General features: G+C 31.8%; 6 protein-coding genes across 7 annotated transcripts; 3 read left to right on the top strand and 3 right to left on the bottom strand.

The window, feature by feature from the left end:
- Window positions 1-6,984: 6,984 nt before the first annotated feature.
- LOC139098435 (trypsin 3A1-like) lies at window positions 6,985-7,885 on the top strand. Its single transcript, XM_070651005.1, has 3 exons — window positions 6,985-7,183; window positions 7,256-7,689; window positions 7,745-7,885. Exons 1-3 carry the CDS (start codon window positions 6,985-6,987, stop codon window positions 7,883-7,885), a joined length of 774 nt encoding a protein of 257 aa, XP_070507106.1.
- Window positions 7,886-8,240: 355 nt separating this feature from the next.
- LOC139097594 (crustapain-like) lies at window positions 8,241-9,569 on the bottom strand. The gene is made up of 5 exons (XM_070649858.1): window positions 9,284-9,569; window positions 9,202-9,240; window positions 8,977-9,093; window positions 8,419-8,761; window positions 8,241-8,352 (listed from the first exon to the last, which is right to left on the bottom strand). The coding sequence occupies exons 1-5, from the start codon at window positions 9,567-9,569 to the stop codon at window positions 8,241-8,243; spliced, it is 897 nt and encodes a 298-aa protein (XP_070505959.1).
- Window positions 9,570-11,155: 1,586 nt separating this feature from the next.
- LOC139091645 (probable phospholipid-transporting ATPase IIB) lies at window positions 11,156-21,420 on the top strand. Of its 2 annotated transcripts, none has more exons than XM_070642182.1 (7): window positions 11,156-11,467; window positions 16,556-16,685; window positions 16,753-19,296; window positions 19,364-19,508; window positions 19,968-20,097; window positions 20,158-20,231; window positions 20,757-21,420. In XM_070642182.1, exons 1-7 carry the CDS (start codon window positions 11,316-11,318, stop codon window positions 20,888-20,890), a joined length of 3,309 nt encoding a protein of 1,102 aa, XP_070498283.1. In that variant the 5' UTR covers window positions 11,156-11,315; the 3' UTR covers window positions 20,891-21,420. The 2 variants fall into 2 exon arrangements, with proteins under 2 accessions (XP_070498283.1, XP_070499057.1); XM_070642956.1 differs by lacking the exon at window positions 11,156-11,467 and adding an exon at window positions 16,179-16,449.
- Window positions 11,659-12,400, bottom strand: ND-13B (NADH dehydrogenase (ubiquinone) subunit ND-13B). Its single transcript, XM_070647622.1, has 3 exons — window positions 12,248-12,400; window positions 11,995-12,156; window positions 11,659-11,937 (listed from the first exon to the last, which is right to left on the bottom strand). The coding sequence occupies exons 1-3, from the start codon at window positions 12,266-12,268 to the stop codon at window positions 11,758-11,760; spliced, it is 363 nt and encodes a 120-aa protein (XP_070503723.1). The 5' UTR covers window positions 12,269-12,400; the 3' UTR covers window positions 11,659-11,757.
- SerRS (Seryl-tRNA synthetase) lies at window positions 12,425-14,295 on the top strand. The gene is made up of 3 exons (XM_070646442.1): window positions 12,425-12,638; window positions 12,704-13,935; window positions 13,994-14,295. Exons 1-3 carry the CDS (start codon window positions 12,521-12,523, stop codon window positions 14,120-14,122), a joined length of 1,479 nt encoding a protein of 492 aa, XP_070502543.1. The 5' UTR covers window positions 12,425-12,520; the 3' UTR covers window positions 14,123-14,295.
- On the bottom strand, window positions 14,278-16,084 carry LOC139093999 (uncharacterized). Its single transcript, XM_070645277.1, has 2 exons — window positions 15,947-16,084; window positions 14,278-15,885 (listed from the first exon to the last, which is right to left on the bottom strand). Exons 1-2 carry the CDS (start codon window positions 16,021-16,023, stop codon window positions 14,352-14,354), a joined length of 1,611 nt encoding a protein of 536 aa, XP_070501378.1. The 5' UTR covers window positions 16,024-16,084; the 3' UTR covers window positions 14,278-14,351.
- Window positions 21,421-21,428: the final 8 nt, after the last annotated feature.

Below are 21,428 nucleotides of genomic sequence, written 5' to 3'. Positions count from 1 at the left end.
TGAAAAAAAAAGAATTTTTTAAATCTGTAAAATTAGGGATTTACATTGATTCAATTAACACTTTTTTCAGTTTACATCCCATAAACCCCAAAAACAAAATTATTTAAAATTTTATAAAATAGAACACGAACTTTTTAAAAATCATTTTAAGTGAATTTAAAACTGAAACTATGAGTCTAGTGATGATAAAGATTACGACATGAATTTAATAAAGCTTTAAAGATTGAATGGAAAATGAACTTTGCGGGTTTTTGAGAGAAATTAACAGAATTTATAATGACTCAGGAATGTAAAATGTGATTAGACAGAGAATATAAAATATTTTATGAAATGTTATTACGTTGGAATGAAGGCAGTTGGTTAATTGTGGTTTAATAAAGATAATTGAATTTAGCACCAACAAATTTTACAGCTTTTAAATGGAAATTAATTCATGTCGTAATTTTTATTGGAATGGTTAATTAACTTTGATAAATTTTTGCGGGAAATTAATGTTTGGTAGAAGGATAGAGTGTGCCAAAAGTCATTTTTAAAAGCAAATATTCAACAGCTTTTGCATCACATTCACAAAAATTAAATTTTATGAATTTTTTATTCTTCAGAAGTATTCTATATTTGATGCTATTATTGATAATTTTTTTAAAAATATAGAACTTTACATCTTGGTTGCAAGGTAATTTCCCAGAATCTAGATCGAATAATTGATTCTGATAATTGATTGGTTAATTGATCAAAAATCTGAACCTAGAGCAATGACAGTCTGGTGCCGGATTTCAGATCGATTACCCAACTTATGAACAAGAGTAACGTTGGTTTCGGTCCAAGAACTTTCTCAATCCCCGAATTGAATTGTATGTAATCCCGGGACTCAGTACATTTTAATCACGGGTTTGAAAGCTCTAGTTAAGTTTATCGCAGTCTGTTTCACTCGGGAATTATTTCCTTTTGGAAATTGTTCATCAATTTAAAACAATTATTTCATGTTCTTTATTTCTAGTAACTTTTCGTTAACTTTGAATTATTGATCTCCGACTGAACAATAGTCCGTTAGAACTAGACAGTAAATAGTATTTCTTCCTAGTCAAAATTGTAGAAGATTTAATTGATTCAGAGTAATTGCATATAAAAATGTCTATTGGCATACACTAAAGAGAAAAGTAATGATGAGAAAAATTTATAAATAATAATGTGCCTAATAATCAATAACTAATTATATGAACATTAATTTTTATTGAAACTAAAAAAATGAAAATTTTAATCGAGTCTATTTGTTTTATTCAAACATAAAAAAAAGTAATAATAAAATGAAAAACAAAAGAGAAAAGAATGGAATTGAAAGGAATTTAAAAAAGGAAAATATTTTCACAGATTATAAACATATCCTAACTCTATTTTTACGAGATGAAGACAAAAAAACATACAATAAAAGTGAAAACAAACAAAGCATGCATGCTCATTATGCTATGTTTACAACTTCTTCGCAACGTAATTAAAAGTTTCATATTTTATTAGGTGATCATAGCAAAAAAAAAGAACTTTTATAATTAATTCAATTTATTAATTGAATGCATAAAATTAAGACTTTCATGTTAAACTAAACTTTTTTTGTTCCATTTTATCGTCTTTATTTTATTTTGTTAATAAATCCAAGCAAGACATGTAAAAAAAATTACTGTAAGAAACACCAAAACCATGAGGATAAACAAAATTTATGAAAGCATGTTGACCTTCGCAACACATTAAGTCGTATCGAGAACAGAACAAAGTCGTTCTGAATAGTTTTAATAACTAGTAAATAACAAAATTGTCATTAATTTCAATGGCAAACGATATGATCATATTTAACTAAAGTCAAATTGAGTGTGGTCGGTGTTTGTTTTTGTCTGGATTGATGCCAAATAGTCACAATTATAAATATTGATTAAATTTTCATTTATTGAGGTTAAATAGTATTTTGGTGTGTGTTTGTGTATCAGGGGTTTAAATTATTCTTCAATTTACATTAAATTTTTTTGAAAAATATCCCAAATCGATCCAATTTCAAACCCTCGTCCCTCAAAAACCTTTTAGTACACCTCTAAATGTTCTTAGACTTTCCATGAACTTTTAATTAAAAATATTTCAAAAACACAATTTAATTTCGAATAATTGCAAATATCTCAAACAAACAAAGATATTCTTACTAATTATTCATTCAATCTGCAATTAATTGATGCACATTATTGATTAGAAGCTGTTACAAGGACATTATCATCTCAATATGACTTTAGTTTCAAAGTGACATAACTAATTAAATTGTATTACTATTTGAAATTAATAAATTTTTATCGACTAAGAGAAATGAAGTTAGACATGATAAGAATCTAGTTCATTAACATTTAACAAAAAAAGTGAAAACATAACTGATTACAAAACATTGAAATTGTACACTAAATGATAAAAATAATACTTAGGAATAAAGACAAAAAGGTTATTTTTTAGATAACAGAAAAATAAATTTTAAATGTGGATTCTCATTCAACAAAGATTTAGATCTGTGCTGAAAATTAAAAGAGTAATCAATATATGATCTAGATCTTTGTAGATGATACTTTTTCATATTTTCAATCCGTTTCTTAGTTTTAGGAAAATATCTTACCACAACAGGGTGTGAATAGCAATTTTTTCTTAGGCCTTACCACGGAATTTTGAAGGTTCCACTAAACCTCTATCGTCATCATACGAACGCCAAATGTAGGCATGAATTGAGGCCATCACAGTTTACTCCAACTCAAGCGTTGTGATAATCAGGTCAGATAGTTCAGATGGATTAATTAAAAATTATAAATGAGTAGGAGATTAATTGAATTTAATCAGATTTTGAAGAATTCAAATTGGTATTTTTAAACATAATTGAAATGAGATTAAATTTTAAAGATTTTCTTGAATTTCAAAAATACTTTCATGTATTGATATCTTCAAAATAAAAGAATTTTCAATTTAAATCACCAGCCGAAATATTTTAAATAGGTAGAAGACAAAAAACATTTTCAAAACTCTTCAAAAACATTCTTTATTTTTTAATTTCGCTGCTATTGTCAATTCTCAACAGTTCTTGAAAACTTATGTAATAAAATTTGAATTATTTGAAAAATGATTCGCTGAGCTTCCATTTCTTGAGAATAAAAAGAGGTGAACAAGTGGAGCAAAAGCTTACAAGTTGAAGCCATTTTCTTGTCACTTGAGTTCATGAATAAATGATACATAAATTCAATTGGATTTGAATATCTTGAGGGTATATAAGTATATTCATTGAAGCAATATTTCGTGAAAGTTGCAAAAATAAAAAGCACGTAGATACAATTACATATCTCCATAGCCTCATCGATGAAGGTTTTATTGAAAAAATTTGTCTTTGAAGATGATTTGAAAAGTGAAATTTTCCGCGAGAATCATGCCACGTGTTAGGAAATCAATTGCTAAATCAGAAGATAAGAATCACCTTCTTAAAGATAAAGTTTCAATTTTTAAAACAAATCATTTGGAACATTAAGAAAGAATAACCCGATCGGCACATTTTGTATCTTCAGAACCAAGTTGCAACCATTTGTCAAAGTCAATTAAGCTGCCTTCTTGTCACTGTAGTTTCAGTATTTCAATAATGAATGAATCATGAATATAACAATGAATCAAAATATAAAGATTAAAAACATTGAAATATCAGGTGTGAAAAGGTACTTGTTCTAAGATTTTAATCGCATTTTGAGGGTTTCCCATGAAGAAATTCTTCTTTCAATATTTTTCCTTAAGTTTGTTTCCTTCAGAAAAGCGCCTAACAAGATTTAAATTTTTATCTTTGACGAAATCAGAGACCCTTAAAAGGTGTGAAATTTGATGGTTTCTTTTAAAATAAGATGCAATATAAAAAGAAAGATCGACCTCTAGTCGTGGAAATGCTTTTAAAATTGATAAAAATACACTTATAAAAAAGGGATAAATTTACTGAATTGAAGACAATGAAGCACGTTTAAAAATAAACTCTGTGGAGAATAAACTATTTGATGGCATATCAAATGTAAAATTTGTGGAAACCAGTAATATTTAAGTGCTTTTTTGTTGCAGAATATCAATTTTTTCAACAATTGACATTGAAATTCTCCAAATTTTAATGATTAAAATCAAATTTACGCACTTCTAACCTATAAATCAGAATTAACCTCACTTCCATTCCCCCATAAACGTAATAATTGAATGGAATTGAATATGTATGATAAAGAACAAGCATCTACGTGATTAATACTTTGTTGTAAACTTAATCACAAAGCATTCTTTCCTCATCATTAGAAGTTAAAAAAGAAAACATTAAGAAAAGAAGAAGGAAGAGATAATGAAAGAAACAGATTTTTACCATAATGGCAAACAAAACCACAAAAAAGGATTTCAAACTTTTAGTATCCCTAAAAAATTCCTTTGTTCTTTATTTTTTCTGAGAATATCTTGTTAGTTTTGTATCATTAACAATCGATTATCTATAAAAGCTTTTAATTTTTTATAAATAATCTAAATTCACTTGAAGTATAAAGCTTCAAGGTACATAAGTTAATTACTGGAAATTTTTGCTGCGCATGTAAAAACAATAAGTAAAGTCATTACAGTATGTGTTAAAAGCTTTTCTAATTTACTTTTAATAAATTAATTTGATAAGTTGCTTTTTCTTTCAATTTTCATCTTTTCTGGTATATGGCAAGCTTTTCGGTCAGCATGGATGGTCTTCTCATTAATAGAATTTTCCATAAAATGTTTCATACTCACTCAATTATGATCTATGACCTCTCTTTCATAAAATGTTGATTATCATATTTTCATCTAATTAATCTTTGGCCTTTACCTTGACTTTCTTACCTGCATTCTTAGTATTTCAACTAAAATTATTATAATCATTAAAATAAATGAGAGAGTATTTTATGACACTCGACTCAAAGAGTGTAGCCAGGAGTGAGGCTCCACGGAGCTTTTATAGGCTAATCCAAAGCTCTTTTATTATAACCACATGGAAGCCACATAAGTGTGACATTTGTGTCGCTTTAGGAGGCTTTAGGTTCATTGAATTTCCAAAAAAGTTTTGAGGCACACTAGTGTGCCGCGGCGCACAGGTTGCCCATCACTGTTCTCGGTTGAGTCCTGCTATAAACAAGCTTTAAGTAAACTTTATTATTTAACCTCAATCTTTTGATTTTTTTCAAAAATGACGTAGGCACAAGTATTTGAATATCTTACAAATGACTTCACGCGTACATAATTTTGTTCTGAAATTAACTTTATAGTCTAATAATTTTCCTCAAAATAAAACTGCAGTTACCAAGATGATTTTTGCGTGGTTTAATCATGACATCAATTTGAAGTAAAATTTCTTCACAAAATTTCATGAGTTTGAGTTTTTACGGAAAACTTTTTCAAGGTAAGTAGTTCATTACTCGAACTTCTTGGTATAAAATCTGATTTGACATTTCAGTCACGTTTTGAGCATAGACTTGTGTTTATTCACTTCATAAACATCCATTGGTGAACCATCTACATTTACTTCACAACAGTTTTTATCCATCATGAATCTTATCATCCTAAAAATAACTGAATTTCCTACTTTTAGAAGCAATTTTACTTCCTTTTTGTAGCTAATTTGCAAATAATGCTGATTCATGAATAAAAATTGTCGTCGTACAATTGAAAAATTTGTCTTTTTGATTGGCATTCAAGGACAACAATTTGGAAGGTTATGCTGCAAAATAAAACTTTTTGTATAAGAATCAGCAATTCCTTTAGATATGGATACCCACAGGGTTGGACCAATTTTCATTTAACAATAAAACTTTAAACAATTTTTAATTTTAAAAGAAATTCTTTTGTTTTAAATTTCAAATTAATTTAATTTATATTAAATTCCAGTCTTTTGCTGTTATGCTTTGTCACCACAAGTACCTAGGAATTGAATTTTATTTTCTATGGAATCAGAAAAGTGCATTCAATTGAAAATGTTCTGTACAGCATCAATTAAATTCTATTAAGTACTTTAGTGGCATTGCACAAAGAATAAATATAAGGTAAGCAGGATGAAGATGAATAAATAAATAATTCATTTGTTCCTTTTTACATTGTTCATGGTTTGTAATAGATTGTGAGAATGTAAGCGATATTCTTGCTTTTTACCGGAGCAGAGCAATGTGACAAATATCAGTTTTTGCCGTAAAACGGTCTGAATCAGGTGTCTCGATGCCATCAAGAGCAATTTTGCGTTTTACTGTTAATACGGCGATGTTGTGTTGCCCTAGCGAACATGTTGTCCTGTTCTGATTAATTATTCCATTGAGGGATTGAGTTATTATTAGCTTTCGTTTGGAACACAGAAGAGGTCATTCACTTATAACGTAACGCTCTTCAAGGGGGCAAGGAGGATCGGTTGAGATATTTAGTAATGCTTCAAAAAATCAATTTTCGAATGAGGATGATAATAAGTCAGTGTTGTTCAAACTTGTTTGCACAAGGGCAACCTTGGTGGTAAGCCTCGACTGAAGCTGTATACTGCATTTAGTTTATTGGACCACAAAATTTCGACTACATAGAGTTTGAACAACACTGTAATAAGTGAACGACCAAATGTCCCCGAAGGTATTTTATTATTATATTGAACTAAATTTTATTATTAGTTTATTATTTAAAACAGAGTCGGTCTTAATGACAAAATTAAATCGATTTATTGAAAATAGAAAAAATTAATTCAAAAATTCTAAGATTCCAAGAAAATGACAACAAAGTGCACGACAGCAAGGTTGAAAAAAACTTCAATTCACAAAGAAAACTGAATCTAAAAGTCCATTGCTGGATTGTTTTAACCAAACGAAAATTAAAGTCGTGCATAATTATTGCAGAACGTGATAAAACAATAAAAATTTGATTGGAAATAAATTAAATTCTACAGCAAAATTTCAAAGTTTATTTTCATTTGTCAACATGAGGCTCACATTGGATGTACCAAAGAAAATTTTCTTAATTTTATTATTTATTAATTTTGTTGACTGCCGAAAATTTCAAATTGTTGGTGGATATGCTGCAAATATCCAACAGTTTCCATTTCAAATTGTTTACTACAGCGAAAATGATTTCGTATGTTCAGGAAGTCTAATCTCACCATTATTTATACTTACTGCAGGTAAGCTTTGAAAATAATTGGACACTATTAATTCTTTTCACGACAATATGGACATTACTTCTTTTTTTATAGCACATTGTACATATTATTTTTCATCACAAATAACTGTACGTCTTGGATCGTCATTTCGTGATCGTGATGGAATTGTATTGAGTATAGTTAAACATTACGTACATCCACAATATAATTCAAAAACTAATGATTATGATTTTGCAATCTTAAGACTCAACAGTACAATCAGATATTCCAGAAACATTCAACCAGCAAGGTTACCTGATGAAGATAGTACTTTAAGTGTTGGTCAAGAATGTACTGTATCTGGATGGGGAGTTCAAAGTTTCAATGACCTCTCAGATCCTCCAATTCAAATTATGATGACAACACTTCAAGTTTATGACTTTAATCAATGTAAATTAGATTACGAAAAGGTTTTTCAGAATATAACTGAACGTATGTTGTGTGCATCAGTACCTGATGGAACTCGTGATTCTTGTTTAGGAGATTCGGTAAATACTTACATAATTCATGAATAAGAAAGTTATTAATAGAATTACTTTATAGGGCGGTCCATTGATATGTAATGGAACACTTTGGGGAGTTGTATCATTTGGATATGGATGTGCTATAAAGGATTATCCTGGAATATATAGTTATGTACCGACAGTTTTGGGCTGGATCAAAAAAACTGCTCAAATAAGATAAAAACCAAGGGAGCGCAAAGTAGGAACATTTCTGAAGTGTGCATGCACTTTTAAGAAATGTGATCATGTCCTTAACAACATGCTTTAACCATTTTTATTGTATTATCCAAATAGAATTTAAAAGTTTAAATAATAAATATTTTCCTTAAGGCACACGTCGTAGAAATGACCTAAAATCCGTAGTTAGGCTAGTTTTCGACTCTGAACCTGGGTCATATTTTATGAAATCCGGTTTCAAGCCAGAGTCAAGTCGGTCCGCGATCGGATTTTTGGCCATTTTTAAGCTGTGAGCTTTCCAAGTTCATAAATTAGCATCCTTAATATTAACCCTTATTACTTAATTTCTAATGTAAAATTTACTGCGCAAACATTGCATAGCATGCAATATTACAATTATTACTTTTGTTCCTTGCCATACGAATGTATCCATCTTCTCCCCAATCTGGTCCCCATGAATTTTTGACCAACCTGCATGTGTAAAAATAGGACATAAAGTGGGTATTACAGACACAACAATAAATCATTTAAACCTACCAATAATCTCCCAAAGTTTGATCAGTTCCATAGCCAACAATGACTACTGCATGGTTGAATAACGTACAGGTATTTCCTGATGGACATTTTGCATCATAGAAAACTCCTGAGGCGTAGGACTGTAAGTTACTTGTAACATAAATTGCAGCAATTGTTGGACCATTATTAGCAATTTGTGCCTTCATTGCATCTTCATCTCCACCAAAAAAAATTTCTCTAACTTGAGTGATACCCAAATTAACAGTTGAAAGTGTCTTCCTGCATGTTTTAACTCCTGCTCTATATGGATATAATAGTTGTGGTGGTGCTTTATTGTTTCCACCAAATGCTGTTTTCAACCATGCTGTAAATTTGGGAATGATTTGACATTATCTCAGTAAGTTAATCATATATGTCAGTGTTGTCCAAACTGTGTGACGCGACACTCTAGTGTGCCACCGAAATTTTATGAATGAAATGAACTGTTTGTAGTATGCGGTTTCGGTCGAAGCTTTCCACCAAGGTGTGCCATGCCACAAACAAGTTTGGACAACACTGATTTAAGTAAACAATACATACAAAGAGCACTAGTAGGCCATCCACCAACACATCCAGATTGAGCTAAATTGCAGTCTAGTAAGAATTGTGGTGCTAAAACTGTGCTGTATGATGAATCTTTAATTTTCAGTAGCCCTTCTGTGAATTGAAAATTTGGATTAATTTAACAGAATTAAATTATTATTAATTTTGATATTCTTAATCAGTTCCACACCCTAACAGCCGTAGAGGACGCTTTTAACTAACGTAAAGGTATTAATGTACCATTAAAAGCATGCTGTTTGTCTGTTAGGGACACAATAGAAAAGATTAAATTCTATCATATTACCAAGTTGAGCCATTACAGTAAATGCCCAGCATGCACCACACGACAATTGATTTTGAATTGGTTGCATTAAACTTGAGAAATCTGTATAGCTAGGTGCATCATCTGATGTATAATTTCCAAACGGATAAGCAATGCGAGCATCATCAGGTGTAATATCGGTTTGGTTATCAGCACTATCAGGAAGTTTTGCACCACATCGTGTAGAAATGAATTCCTCTTCAGTCAAATGTGTGAATGCATTTAAGTCCTTCTGATATGTACTGTCTGGATCCGAATTAAAAGCCATGATCTCATTTTTTGTGTCAATAAATATTTTTTCACGATTTCTTCTTTCTTTGGTGCTAGGAAATGTTACTCTGTGCCTTAATCGCCACTGTGTGAACGTTAAGTTTGAGAAGCATTCAGCACTAGCAACTAATGCAATAATTATGATCCACTTCATGTTGTAACTAAACTAATTTTAGTACCACAAAATATCTTACAGAACTTGATCAGTCGAGATGAAAAATAGAAATGCAGTCTTTGCGTGTTATTCCTCTTTCTAATGGACCTGTTCTCATCTTTTAATTTTGTTTTGTGATAAGTTTTCGTAGCTATTGACCCATATATTTTTTGACATTCCATATCTAGTTACAGTTAGCTAGCTTTTGTATTGAATCAGCTGTTGGATATATGATCGATTTTTTGTTGGGTTCGCGAAAGTTCAGACTATTGGCACTATGTAATAAGGAGCTATATATTACGTAACATTTCTAGATTGGGGTTTAGATTTTGCGTCAACTAAAGCAATGAAATGTTTTGTGGAATTCTTGACTTTGGGGGACTAAAAAGTTGGATTTTCTCGTTACGTAACAAGTGAATGGATCCTAAGTTAATGAACTCAAAAAAATGTTTATATTCAATTGAAATATGCCGGTAAGAAGCCCTTGTACTAGGTGTAATTCTAAAATTATGTTTGAGCGACTCAATTCCGCCAAGGAACTTTTAAGGCAGACTCCTCTAAAACTCATTTATTAACATCAAATTTGGTCATATAGCCAAATGGTAGGCATATGGATGCCAAAAAATTAAGTCTACATAATAATTTGGATCGATGATAGCATAGACATCCAAAAAAAATTTAGGGATTACAAGAGCTTTTAAAATTCTCATAACGAATCTGAAATTTTCAAACTGAAAGCTCTTTTAATTTACAGAAAAGCTTAATAGTAAATAAGATTTTCTTTTCCTATTAATAAAACATCATAAATTATTTCAGAACACCTGTTATAACTGTTGATATGCTGCATATTAATAAAATGAATTTATAAACCAATTGTTAAATTTGCTCAGAGATTACAAATTTTAGAAATTTCGTCTTAACGAATTTACAAGATTTAAATTTTTGCAATCGTGCAACTTTGTTTTTTGTGAAATATGCACCTGCCTACGTCATTTTGACTTGCTTGATATTTTTTGTGAGATCAGTTTTTTGATTCAAAAATGTTGCATGCTTTTAAACTGAATGTGGAAACAAAGGTCCAAATTTGTGTAAAAAAAATTAAATTATTCCGTTATTTAACAGTCACTTTGTAGTTATGTCACACGTGACATGTAACATTCACTCTTACATGTGGTATGACAAAATTAATCTTTAATGAACTTTGAAATCTAAGATAATTCTAAGCATGCTTAGTTCCTCAAAAAATTTAATCAAATTGACCCCTCAAAAGAAATGCTTATCGTGGATTTTTTATACATGTATTCATAAAGATTCAGGTTAGAGAAACTTACTAAACACACGAAAATCAGCTGTATTTTATGCAAAATGCTTTATCTGTTTGAATCATCTTAAAAAGTTTTCAACTCGAATGTCTTAGTAGTCTTGAAATTTCCCTAGAAATAAAATATATGTGTTGAATAAAAATATTATTTTAGTAGCTTTAGTAGGATGATTATAATGACAGCTGATGTAATACAATTAAAAAGTGTTTAGAAGCATAGAAAATTTGTAGATTAAGTGAAATAAATTAAGAAAAATTGGTGGAATCAAATGTATTTCGATTCTGACGACGATTCGCAGGAAACTGAATTATTAGTGCTCAATAACAAGCATAAATACGATTGTATAGAGAGGGATCAGTATAATCCACGTCTTAATCGAAGATACAGTCCAATGGATACAATTAAAAGATGCTTTTGTGGGTGAGTTGCACAAAAATGACATTCAGAATTTCACCATGAAAGAAAGCTGAACAAAAGTGTTTACGTAAAATGTTTACGAAAATTACCATGATTCATATGAATAGCAGCACTCCTAGATATAATCAGTCTGTGGCTTTTAAAGTAAACATGTTATATTGTTCAAATTAAGTGATAATGAAAGATTAGTAACATTATGTGTAATACATATTTTTTATTCAAGTTTTATGTGAATGCAGCACATCACATAAAATCAACTAAATTTTGAACAATAATTCTGAATTTAATAAAACCTATTTTCTCTCTGCTGGTGGCCATTGCCATTGAGTAGCTGATGGTTCACGGATTAAAGGTTCCCATGGCTTCCATCCCAACATTTTTCTTGCTAAAACTAATTCCTTCTCAGCCTGTAAGATCATTTCTTCAGCTTGACCACATCCGACGGCATTTTCAAGGGCTTCTACATTTTTGTACTGTAATTAACACATGAATTAACGATAATTTCAAATCCTCGGAAGTATATTACTTACAGTCTGAACGGCTTTAAGACGGTCGTTGACGATTTGTTCTGTATATTTGCGGTATGCAGCATCTTGGGGCATTTTAGCAAGTGCTCGAAGGATCTTTCCATAAAGAGCATTCAATGTGTAATGAGGATTGGGACTAACTGCTAATCCAGTCAATCCAGTTGCCTACAATATGAAAATTTTTCGTTGTTTTCATTTTTGTGATAGAACAAAAATTGCGTAAGCTGATATTTTATGATATACGCGTCAATCTTACCTTCTTTAATACACCAGCCATTGTTTGTGTCCTGTCCTAACTTTTGCCAATAAAATCAATTAAATTTAATGCTTTTTTAATGCAAAAAATTAAATTTAATTGTATTTGCAAGATTTTCTGTAAGTTTTACAAACACAATCAAAGGAAGTCATTCACAGCTGAATTGGATATGAAAATCGTCGAATAAAGTCGTCTAAAAAATCATTGGAGAAAAATCGTGGCACATTTCATCAGAATTTAATTTTGTGAAAAAGTTTAATTAATTACATTAAAATGGTCTTGGATATAGAGTTTTTCCGTAGTGATAAAGGCCATGATCCTAATAAGGTTCGAGAAAATCAAGAAAAGCGTTTTAAAGACTTGAAATTAGTCGAGACAGTAATCGATGAAGGTATTCATAAAAATAATTCTTTGGAAATTGTTAAATTTCACAATATGAGTCATATTGTATTCTAGATGCTGCTTGGAGACAAAGCAGATTTAAAGGTGATCTTTATAATAAGCTGAAAAATCTATGCAGTAAAGAGATTGGTGAACGAATGAAGAAGAAGGAAGCCGCAGGAAATGAAGCAGACCCGGTATCCAATGAATTGATTGAAAAACTAGAGAATCTCAAGATTGATGACTTAAAGCCATTGACTGTTGCTCAAATTAAGAAAGTCCGTCAACTTATTGATGATGCAATTGTCCAAAACGAAAAGGAATTAGTCCAACATGAATCGACACGTAACAGCGCATTAAGAGAAGTTGGAAATTGGTTACATGAATCAGTACCGGTCAGCAATGATGAAGATGAAAATGGCGTTGAAAGAACATGGGGAGATTGTGAAGCAAGACGTAAATATTCTCATGTTGACTTAATTCACATGATTGATGGTATGAATGGCGAGAAAGGAGCAGTAGTTAGCGGTGGACGAGGATATTTCCTTACAGGGCCAGCAGTCTTCTTAGAACATGCACTTATTCAGCATTCACTACATCTCTTATTCGATAAAGGATATACACCTCTCTATACTCCATTCTTTATGCGTAAAGAAGTTATGCAGGAAGTTGCACAATTATCACAATTCGATGAAGAATTATACAAAGTTGTTGGAAAAGGACAGGAAAAGACCGAAGACAGTGATGAAAAGTACTTGATTGCAACATCAGAACAGCCAATTGCAGCTTATCATCGTGATGAATGGATTGCAGAATCATCACTTCCAATTAAATATGCTGGCATTTCAACTTGCTTCCGTCAGGAAGTCGGTTCTCATGGACGCGATACACGTGGAATATTCCGTGTCCATCAATTTGAAAAGGTTGAGCAATTTGTGCTGACATCACCTCACGACAATAAATCGTGGGAAATGATGGAAGAAATGATTGGAAATGCTGAAAACTTTTGTCAATCACTAGGCATTCCTTATCGCGTTGTAAACATTGTATCTGGCGCCTTGAATCATGCTGCCTCAAAGAAACTTGACCTGGAAGCCTGGTTCGGTGGCTCTGGAGCATTTAGAGAATTAGTCTCATGCAGTAATTGCTTAGATTATCAAGCACGTCGATTACTCGTCCGTTATGGACAGACAAAGAAGATGAATGCAAATATCGATTACGTACACATGCTTAATGCAACTATGTGTGCTACCACAAGAGTTATCTGCGCTATCCTTGAAACTCATCAAACTGAAACTGGCGTTAAAGTAATTAACTTATTGCTATATTTGGGGATTGAAAATTCATGTCTTTATATTATTTTAGGTTCCTGAAGTATTGCAAAAATACATGCCAGAGAAATACAAGATTGAAATTCCATTCGTTAAGCCAGCACCAATTGATGAAGAAGAGAAGAAAAAGGCGGCAAAGAAAGGAAAGAAAGACGCAGCATAAATGCACACGAAAACATAAATTTTACGATTTTTTTCTATTAATTTAATGTTATCCTCTTCCCAGTAAATTAAAGCATTATAACGCTACAAGCTTGCTTTTAAGGCATCAATAAAAAGTTTTGTTTTTGAGGAAGTATCTTAATTATTCTCGAAAACTGGAATAACTGAAACTTATCATGCAGCTGTTTATTTATTCAACTGTTTGTCTTAGTCATAATAACAAATTGGATTTAAGAAGAAGCCAAAATTCTTGATGGAGGCATAATGGGGATTTTACCAGGTATAAATGCGTCAGCTTGAAATGCCTGAATTTGTTCTGGTGAAAGATCTTCATGCTTACTATAAAAATGATCGTCATTAAATGTCACATTTTGTTGGAAGGGATTTCCACCGAAAGCTTGAGAAGTTTGTCCTGTTTGTGGTGCCTGTATACTGAATATATTACCGCCCATGCTTTCACTTTGTTGTTGTGGTTGCTGTGGCTGTTGTGTAGTTCCAAAAACGGAAGTTTGTTGAGGCTGACCAAATGGTTGATTCTGTCCCTGATTTTGACTAAATCCTCCAAATGCATTTTGTGGATTTGTAGTTGCTGCCGCAAATACATTTTGTGCTGGTTGTTGCATAGTTGTAGCTCCTGCGAATGCATTTGTTGCTGGTTGTTGCAAAGTTGTAGTTCCTCCAAATGCAGTTGATGCAGGCTGAAGTGGATTGGAACCTCCAAAAACATTTTGTGGATTTGCAGCTGCTGTCGCAAAAACATTTTGTGGATTTGTAGCTGCTGTCGCAAAAATATTTTGTGTTGGTGCTGGCTGCTGTAAAGTGGTAGTTCCTCCAAAAATATTTTGGACAGGTTGCGGTGCAGCTGGAGCTCCAAAAACGGATTGAATGCCTTGTTGGGCAGGAGTTGATCCAAAAACTGACTGTGCAGGCTGCTGAATTGCCGCAGTTCCTCCAAAAACAGATTGTGTAGGTTGTTGGGCATTTGTAGCTCCAAATATAGATTGTGTAGGCTGCTGGATAGCTGAAGATCCGAAAACCGATTGTGTTGGCTGTTGAACAGCTGTAGATCCAAAAGCTGATGTTCCTGATTGTGCTGCAGGCATTGCAAATGTACTTGCTTGCTGTCCAAAAATATTTGATTGATTATTCGAGAAAACGGAACCAGGATTTTGATTTTGTGTTGAACCGAAAACAGATGATTGTCCAAAAACTGATGGCTTTGGTTGCTCTTGAGAAGCCGAGGCAAAGGAGAAGGCAGAAGTTTGTGGATTGTTAGTTGTAGCCGTTGCAAAAATAGAACTTGTTGGCTGTTGAGATGGTACTTGTTGAAATGGATTATTTTGTGTACTAGAAGTACCAAAAATGCTAGAACTCGGCATTGCTTGCTGCTGAGTATTTCCGCCGAAAAGGTTACTTGATTGGAAAGGATTTGGAGCTGAAGATTGAGCAGGAGTATTACTGGTTTTTTGGTCACTAGAATTTGAAGTGTTATAAATTGAAGCAATAAGTTGAAGAGTGTCACTTGATGGTGTCTTTAGCTCAGTCATCTTCCTTAATGCATTATTATATTCAGTCATTAAATTATTAACATAATTTTGAACAGTTCCATTTTTGCTATTTTCCATAAAAGCAATTCGAATCTCCTCAAACGATTGATCAGGAATAAAGTTTGGAACAACTACACTCTCTTTGAATGGTCCAAAACATGATAATAGCCATTGCTTGCCATTTATAACAGCTTCCGCTTCATTTTTCAATAATGTTCTGAAAAGATACAGAAAATTTCAATAAAAATTTTATAATTTCGGAATGTGATGCTACTTACTTCAAATCAATGTGATCATTCACACATTTAGATCCAAATCGGCAGTTGCCATTTATAAAATATGTACATAATCCCATTTTTAACAGTTAATTAATATTTCACTTGTAAACTTTCTGATTTGTTATTGTTTTTTTGCTGAATTCAATTTTCGACGAGTTTTTAGACGAAAAAAATTTAAAAATTGGCAATTTCACGAAATCTTTAAATTCATTAATTAAAGATTCTTCGTCATCAATAGACTTATGACGTGTTAATAATTATAGTTACAAAATGTCAGTGATATTAAAATAAATAATAGAAAGTGGTATAACGGAATCAGCTTATTTACATCGTTTAGACGATTTTGAAAATAAACTTTTTATCGAAAAGTATTGAAAAAATAAATTTTTAATCAAAATTGAGTTTGTAGCTATGGATCAGCTTTCAAATACCACACCAACGCATGTGGTGATGAAAGAAACCATTCCATTAATTAATAAGCCACAAAGGAGCATATTCAATGGGTAAAAATCGTGAAAATTTAATACTCTTTGTTTTTGTTTAGAATAATGGCGTAATACTTTCGTAAATTGATATATTTTGACTTATTTCCATCATGAATCCTTGCAGATGTTGGTGCTGGGCATGGAGAAAGTGGTTTTCTCCAAGGGAACTGAAATCCCGTACTGTATATATTGGACATCGATATCAAGGATTTGATAAACAAAAAAATCAAGTGAAAAATGAAATTAGAAATCAGGTAAGCTTGACATAATTTCCATTAATCTCCAAAATAATAATTACATGATATTTTTATCTACTTTCAGAAATACAATATCATTACATTCTTACCTTTAGTGCTGTTTGAACAATTTAGATTCTTTTTGAATCTATACTTTCTTGTGATGGCTCTTTCTCAGTTTATTCCATCAGTTAAAATTGGATATTTGTACACATATTGGGGACCTCTTGGCTTCGTACTGACTGTGACTATTTTTCGAGAGGCTATTGACGATTTCCGACGTTATCAACGTGATCGTGAAGTAAATTCTCAAAAATATCGACGATTAATGCAATCTGGACATTTAGAATTGGTTCCGTCATCAAAACTTAAAGTCGGTGACATCATCATTGTTGAAAAAGATGAAAGAATTCCAGCTGATCTCGTTTTACTAAGAACTAGTGATAAATCTGGTGCTGTTTTCATTCGAACAGATCAATTAGATGGTGAAACTGATTGGAAGTTAAGATTGGCAGTTCCTGCTACTCAGAAAGTTAATTGTGATTCCGAATTATTGAATATGGATGCAAGTGTCTATATAGAAAAGCCACAACGTGATATTCATTCATTTATTGGGACATTTAGTCGTGAAGGAGGTGAAGAAGAGTCACTAGATCTGCAAAATACATTATGGGCTAATACAGTCGTTGCTGCTGGAACAGCCACTGGAATTATTGTCTATACAGGCAATGAAACGAGATCAGTCATGAACAATTCGCAGCCTAGATCAAAAATTGGACTTCTTGATATGGAAATTAATGGAATTACAAAAGTTTTATTCTGTGCAGTCATTGCTCTTGCTTTCGTGATGATGTGTATGAAAGGATTTGGCGGACCTTGGTATCGTTACATGTTCCGTTTCGTTTTATTATTTTCCTATATTATTCCAATTAGTTTACGTGTCAATTTGGACATGGGAAAAGCATTTTATTCATGGCAAATGCAGAATGACCCAGAAATACAAGGAACGGTTGTTCGTTCAACAACAATACCTGAAGAACTTGGCAGAATTTCATATCTTTTAACTGATAAAACTGGCACATTGACACAAAATGAAATGGTCTTTAAGAAAATTCATCTTGGAACTGTCGCTTATGGAAATGATTCATTTGAACTTGTCGCATCAACAATTCAGTCATTAAGTAGCACAATTCATCCAAATAGTGATCAAGCTGAAACAACTAAACCGGCAATAATGCGACGTCCTGAAGGATGGAGAGTATGGGAAGCTGTAAAAGCATTAGCATTATGTCACAATGTAACTCCAGTTTATGAAGAAAGTGATTCCGAAGCTATTGCAAAGTCAGTTTCTGTTGAAATTCAAGCTGAAAGAGTTTATCAAGCCTCATCTCCCGACGAAATTGCATTAGTCAAATGGACAGAAAATGTTGGTTTAGCATTAGTTGAACGTGATTTAAGTTCCATAACATTACAATTGACAGGAATAGTCAAGTCATCTGATAACGCTTCAATACTTACAACCACAACCGATTTAAGTTCAATATCATCTTCTATGTCACAAGAGAAACTCCTCAAATATAAGATCCTTCAAATCTTTCCATTCACAAGTGAGAGTAAGCGTATGGGAATAATTGTCCAAGATACAATCAGCGGTGAAATTACATTCTATTTGAAAGGTGCAGATGTAGTCATGCTATCGATTGTGCAATACAATGATTGGTTGAGTGAGGAAAGTGGAAATATGGCACGAGAAGGCTTAAGGACATTAGTTGTTGCCAAGAAAGTTTTAACATCTGAACAATATCATGATTTTGAGACAAAATACAATGCAGCAAGATTAAGCATAACGGACCGAATTCAAAGAGTTCAGACAGTTATTGAATCAATCGAGAGAGAAATGGAATTATTGTGCTTAACAGGAGTTGAAGACCGTCTTCAAGAACAAGTTAGACCAACATTAGAATTGATTAGAAATGCAGGCGTTAAAATTTGGATGTTGACTGGCGATAAATTGGAAACGGCAACATGTATCGCAAAATCATCACATTTAGTTGGACGAAATCAAAATCTTCATATTCTTAAAAGTGTTCAGACACGAACTGATGCACACCTAGAATTAAATCAGTTTAGACGCAAACAGGATTGTGCACTTGTTGTATCTGGAGAAAGCCTTGAAATTTGCCTTCAATACTATCAGTATGAATTTATGGAATTAGCAACTCAATGTCCCGCCGTCGTATGTTGTCGATGCAGTCCGACACAAAAAGCGGAGGTCGTAAGACTAATCCAAAAACATACAGGAAAACGTACATGTGCAGTTGGTGACGGTGGAAATGATGTTAGTATGATTCAGCAATCGGACGCAGGAATTGGTATTGAAGGACGTGAAGGCAAACAAGCTTCTTTGGCAGGAGATTTTAGTATTCCACAATTTAAATATATCGCAAAACTTCTTGTTCTGCATGGACGTAGATCTTACAAAAGATCAGCACAGCTATCACAATTTGTCATTCATCGAGGACTTATTATCACAACTATGCAAGCTATATTCTCAGCTGTTTTCTACATGTCATCTGTGTCTGTTTATCAGGGTTTCCTCATGGTTGGATATGCCACAATTTATACAATGGTGAGCTTATTACTTCTTTTGAATACCGGAAATAATCCTTAACAACAAAAATTCATTTTACTTCCAGTTCCCCGTATTTTCACTGGTTCTAGATCAGGACATTAATGAAAAAGTAGCGTTAAGGTTTCCCGAGCTTTATAAAGATTTAGCAAAAGGAAGATCGCTTTCATATAAAACCTTCTTTATGTGGGTTCTGATATCGATATGTCAAGGTAAGTAATGTATTGAGTTATTGCCTTCATTATTTTCTCAAATGGATTTTTTTTTCCAAGAACGATGAATTGTGTTCAAATTGATTGACGGCTCAAATAAAAGCTTATCATTCTTATTGTTCCGCTTTTATTTTACGCATTAATATAAATTTTTGTGAGGCATCTATTAATGTCTTATGAAGTTTTAGTCATAAAACCGTTAAAATGAAATTTTAAAATTTTAACAGACATTTTTTAAATTTCAAAAATACGTTGAAATTTAAAATTTAAAAATCCGTTAAAAAATTCAAGAATTAACCAAATCACTTGAGTTTGTGGATTTACTTAAAAGCCAATGTTTACTTTCTTTGAACACATTTTCAACCTCTCGATTAAACTTTCTATCCTTTATCTCATTTTATAAAAACCATAATTTAATGAATTTTTAATTTCCAATTATCATTAATGTTTAATCCTCAGGTGGTGTTATAATGTATGGCGCATTAGTTCTATTTGAAGACGAATTCATTCACATAGTAGCGATTAGTTTTACAGCATTAATTTTGACAGAACTCATTATGGTTGCATTGACAATTAGAACATGGCATAGGTGAGTTTATTGCATGTTTGTTGCTACATGCTGTATTTATAAATAATCATTTATTTACAGATTAATGGTTGTAGCTGAATTGTTTAGTTTAGGAATATACATCATCTCTCTTTTCATCTTTAAACAATATTTCGGTAAGTAATATCGATGAAAAAATAATAATAATTTTGTTTGAAAGAAGCCATAAGGATTTATTTTCGGTACATAATTCTTTTTGAAGTTTTCTTAAGCTTCTTAGAAAACTTTTATGAAGAATACTGACGCAACCGAATGTAGGCAGTCACATAAAATCATTCTTATTGATGTAGTCTCTCGTGATTGATAATAGCGCATATTCAGGCACAGAATTTCAATTAAAACTTGTTAAAATGTCAATTCATAACATATCGGCTATTCTTTTTGTAGCTACATAGTACCTAACTTCTTAGCAGTGATGAAGTAGCTCCAAAATAGCAATTTATGAGTTCATCGATAAATTGCGCTAAAAATCAATCACCTACAGCAAAATCAAAACCTATTTAATGTTCCTTTTGCTTACTGAAATGAAGTAAATGTCAAGTGTTAAATTGTCTCTTTTATAGCACTTTATGGTATTACTCGATGATTTACATGTTTGATCGATAAATTGTCACGAAAATAATGTCTTATTTATTCAACAGATTGGGAATTCATTACCACGAAAGATTTCATATTGAAAGTAGCGATGATTACCGGAGTTTCATGCATCCCGCTGTACATCCTCAAATTTTTACGTCAAAAATGTTCACCACCATCATATGTTAAATTGTCATAAGGATTTTACGATGTATACATTTTTTAAATGCATTTTTTGAACAATCGTCAATGTTTTTGGTTCTTATCAAAACATCAAGTCGCATAAAATATTTTATGTATCTGTTATATTTTATTTTACATGATTAACACTTTATTATTTACCTTTATTAATTAATTAATAATTATACACAAAAATATTAATTATTTTTCTCCATGTGATAACTTCATCGTGAATAGAAAATATTTTAACTTATTATTCGCTTTATTAGAAACTTTTCAAGCAAAGTGTAACCGACTAGTAGCACATCGATGATGACGATCGATTTATGTTATTTAACTTTTCATTATTATTAATCGATTTACTTTTTTTTGATAAAAAATACATACCTAGTTGTTTTTTAAAAACAGATGCTTTTTAATTATACTTCTCAGTGACCGGAAAACACAAAGAAAATATTTATGGATATGAACGTGATGAGTTTTAAAGAGATAATAAATTATGAGAGTCGATTTACATTGAATAAATGAGAAGAAAGTCGGAAAAACTTATTTAATGT

This window comes from Chironomus tepperi, unplaced genomic scaffold, assembly GCF_022539635.2.
Source record: "Chironomus tepperi strain 1889 unplaced genomic scaffold, CSIRO-AGI_Ctep_v1 contig_3, whole genome shotgun sequence".
Classification (NCBI taxonomy): domain Eukaryota; kingdom Metazoa; phylum Arthropoda; class Insecta; order Diptera; family Chironomidae; genus Chironomus; species Chironomus tepperi.
This window is presented reverse-complemented; position numbering and strand designations above follow the sequence as displayed.

Excerpts from the sequence above, each read along its gene's own strand:
- LOC139093999 (XM_070645277.1), bottom strand. The coding sequence starts at position 16,023 with ATGGGATTATGTACATATTTTATAAATGGCAACTGCCGATTTGGATCT. Across the intron at positions 15,886-15,946 it reads AATGATCACATTGATTTGAA|AACATTATTGAAAAATGAAG; the intron begins GTAAGTAGCATC and ends GTATCTTTTCAG.
- LOC139091645 (XM_070642182.1), top strand. The coding sequence starts at position 11,316 with ATGTATTTCGATTCTGACGACGATTCGCAGGAAACTGAATTATTAGTG. Across the intron at positions 16,686-16,752 it reads AAAATGAAATTAGAAATCAG|AAATACAATATCATTACATT; the intron begins GTAAGCTTGACA and ends ATCTACTTTCAG. Across the intron at positions 20,232-20,756 it reads CATCTTTAAACAATATTTCG|ATTGGGAATTCATTACCACG; the intron begins GTAAGTAATATC and ends TTTATTCAACAG.
- LOC139097594 (XM_070649858.1), bottom strand. The coding sequence starts at position 9,569 with ATGGCTTTTAATTCGGATCCAGACAGTACATATCAGAAGGACTTAAAT. Across the intron at positions 8,762-8,976 it reads ATGGCCTACTAGTGCTCTTT|CATGGTTGAAAACAGCATTT; the intron begins GTATGTATTGTT and ends CCAAATTTACAG. Across the intron at positions 8,353-8,418 it reads CAAACTTTGGGAGATTATTG|GTTGGTCAAAAATTCATGGG; the intron begins GTAGGTTTAAAT and ends TTACACATGCAG.
- ND-13B (XM_070647622.1), bottom strand. The coding sequence starts at position 12,268 with ATGGCTGGTGTATTAAAGAAG. Across the intron at positions 12,157-12,247 it reads TGGCTGGTGTATTAAAGAAG|GCAACTGGATTGACTGGATT; the intron begins GTAAGATTGACG and ends TTCATATTGTAG. Across the intron at positions 11,938-11,994 it reads GTCTTAAAGCCGTTCAGACT|TACAAAAATGTAGAAGCCCT; the intron begins GTAAGTAATATA and ends TGTTAATTACAG.
- LOC139098435 (XM_070651005.1), top strand. The coding sequence starts at position 6,985 with ATGAGGCTCACATTGGATGTACCAAAGAAAATTTTCTTAATTTTATTA. Across the intron at positions 7,184-7,255 it reads ATTATTTATACTTACTGCAG|CACATTGTACATATTATTTT; the intron begins GTAAGCTTTGAA and ends CTTTTTTTATAG. Across the intron at positions 7,690-7,744 it reads ATTCTTGTTTAGGAGATTCG|GGCGGTCCATTGATATGTAA; the intron begins GTAAATACTTAC and ends ATTACTTTATAG.
- SerRS (XM_070646442.1), top strand. The coding sequence starts at position 12,521 with ATGGTCTTGGATATAGAGTTTTTCCGTAGTGATAAAGGCCATGATCCT. Across the intron at positions 12,639-12,703 it reads CGAGACAGTAATCGATGAAG|ATGCTGCTTGGAGACAAAGC; the intron begins GTATTCATAAAA and ends ATTGTATTCTAG. Across the intron at positions 13,936-13,993 it reads AAACTGAAACTGGCGTTAAA|GTTCCTGAAGTATTGCAAAA; the intron begins GTAATTAACTTA and ends ATATTATTTTAG.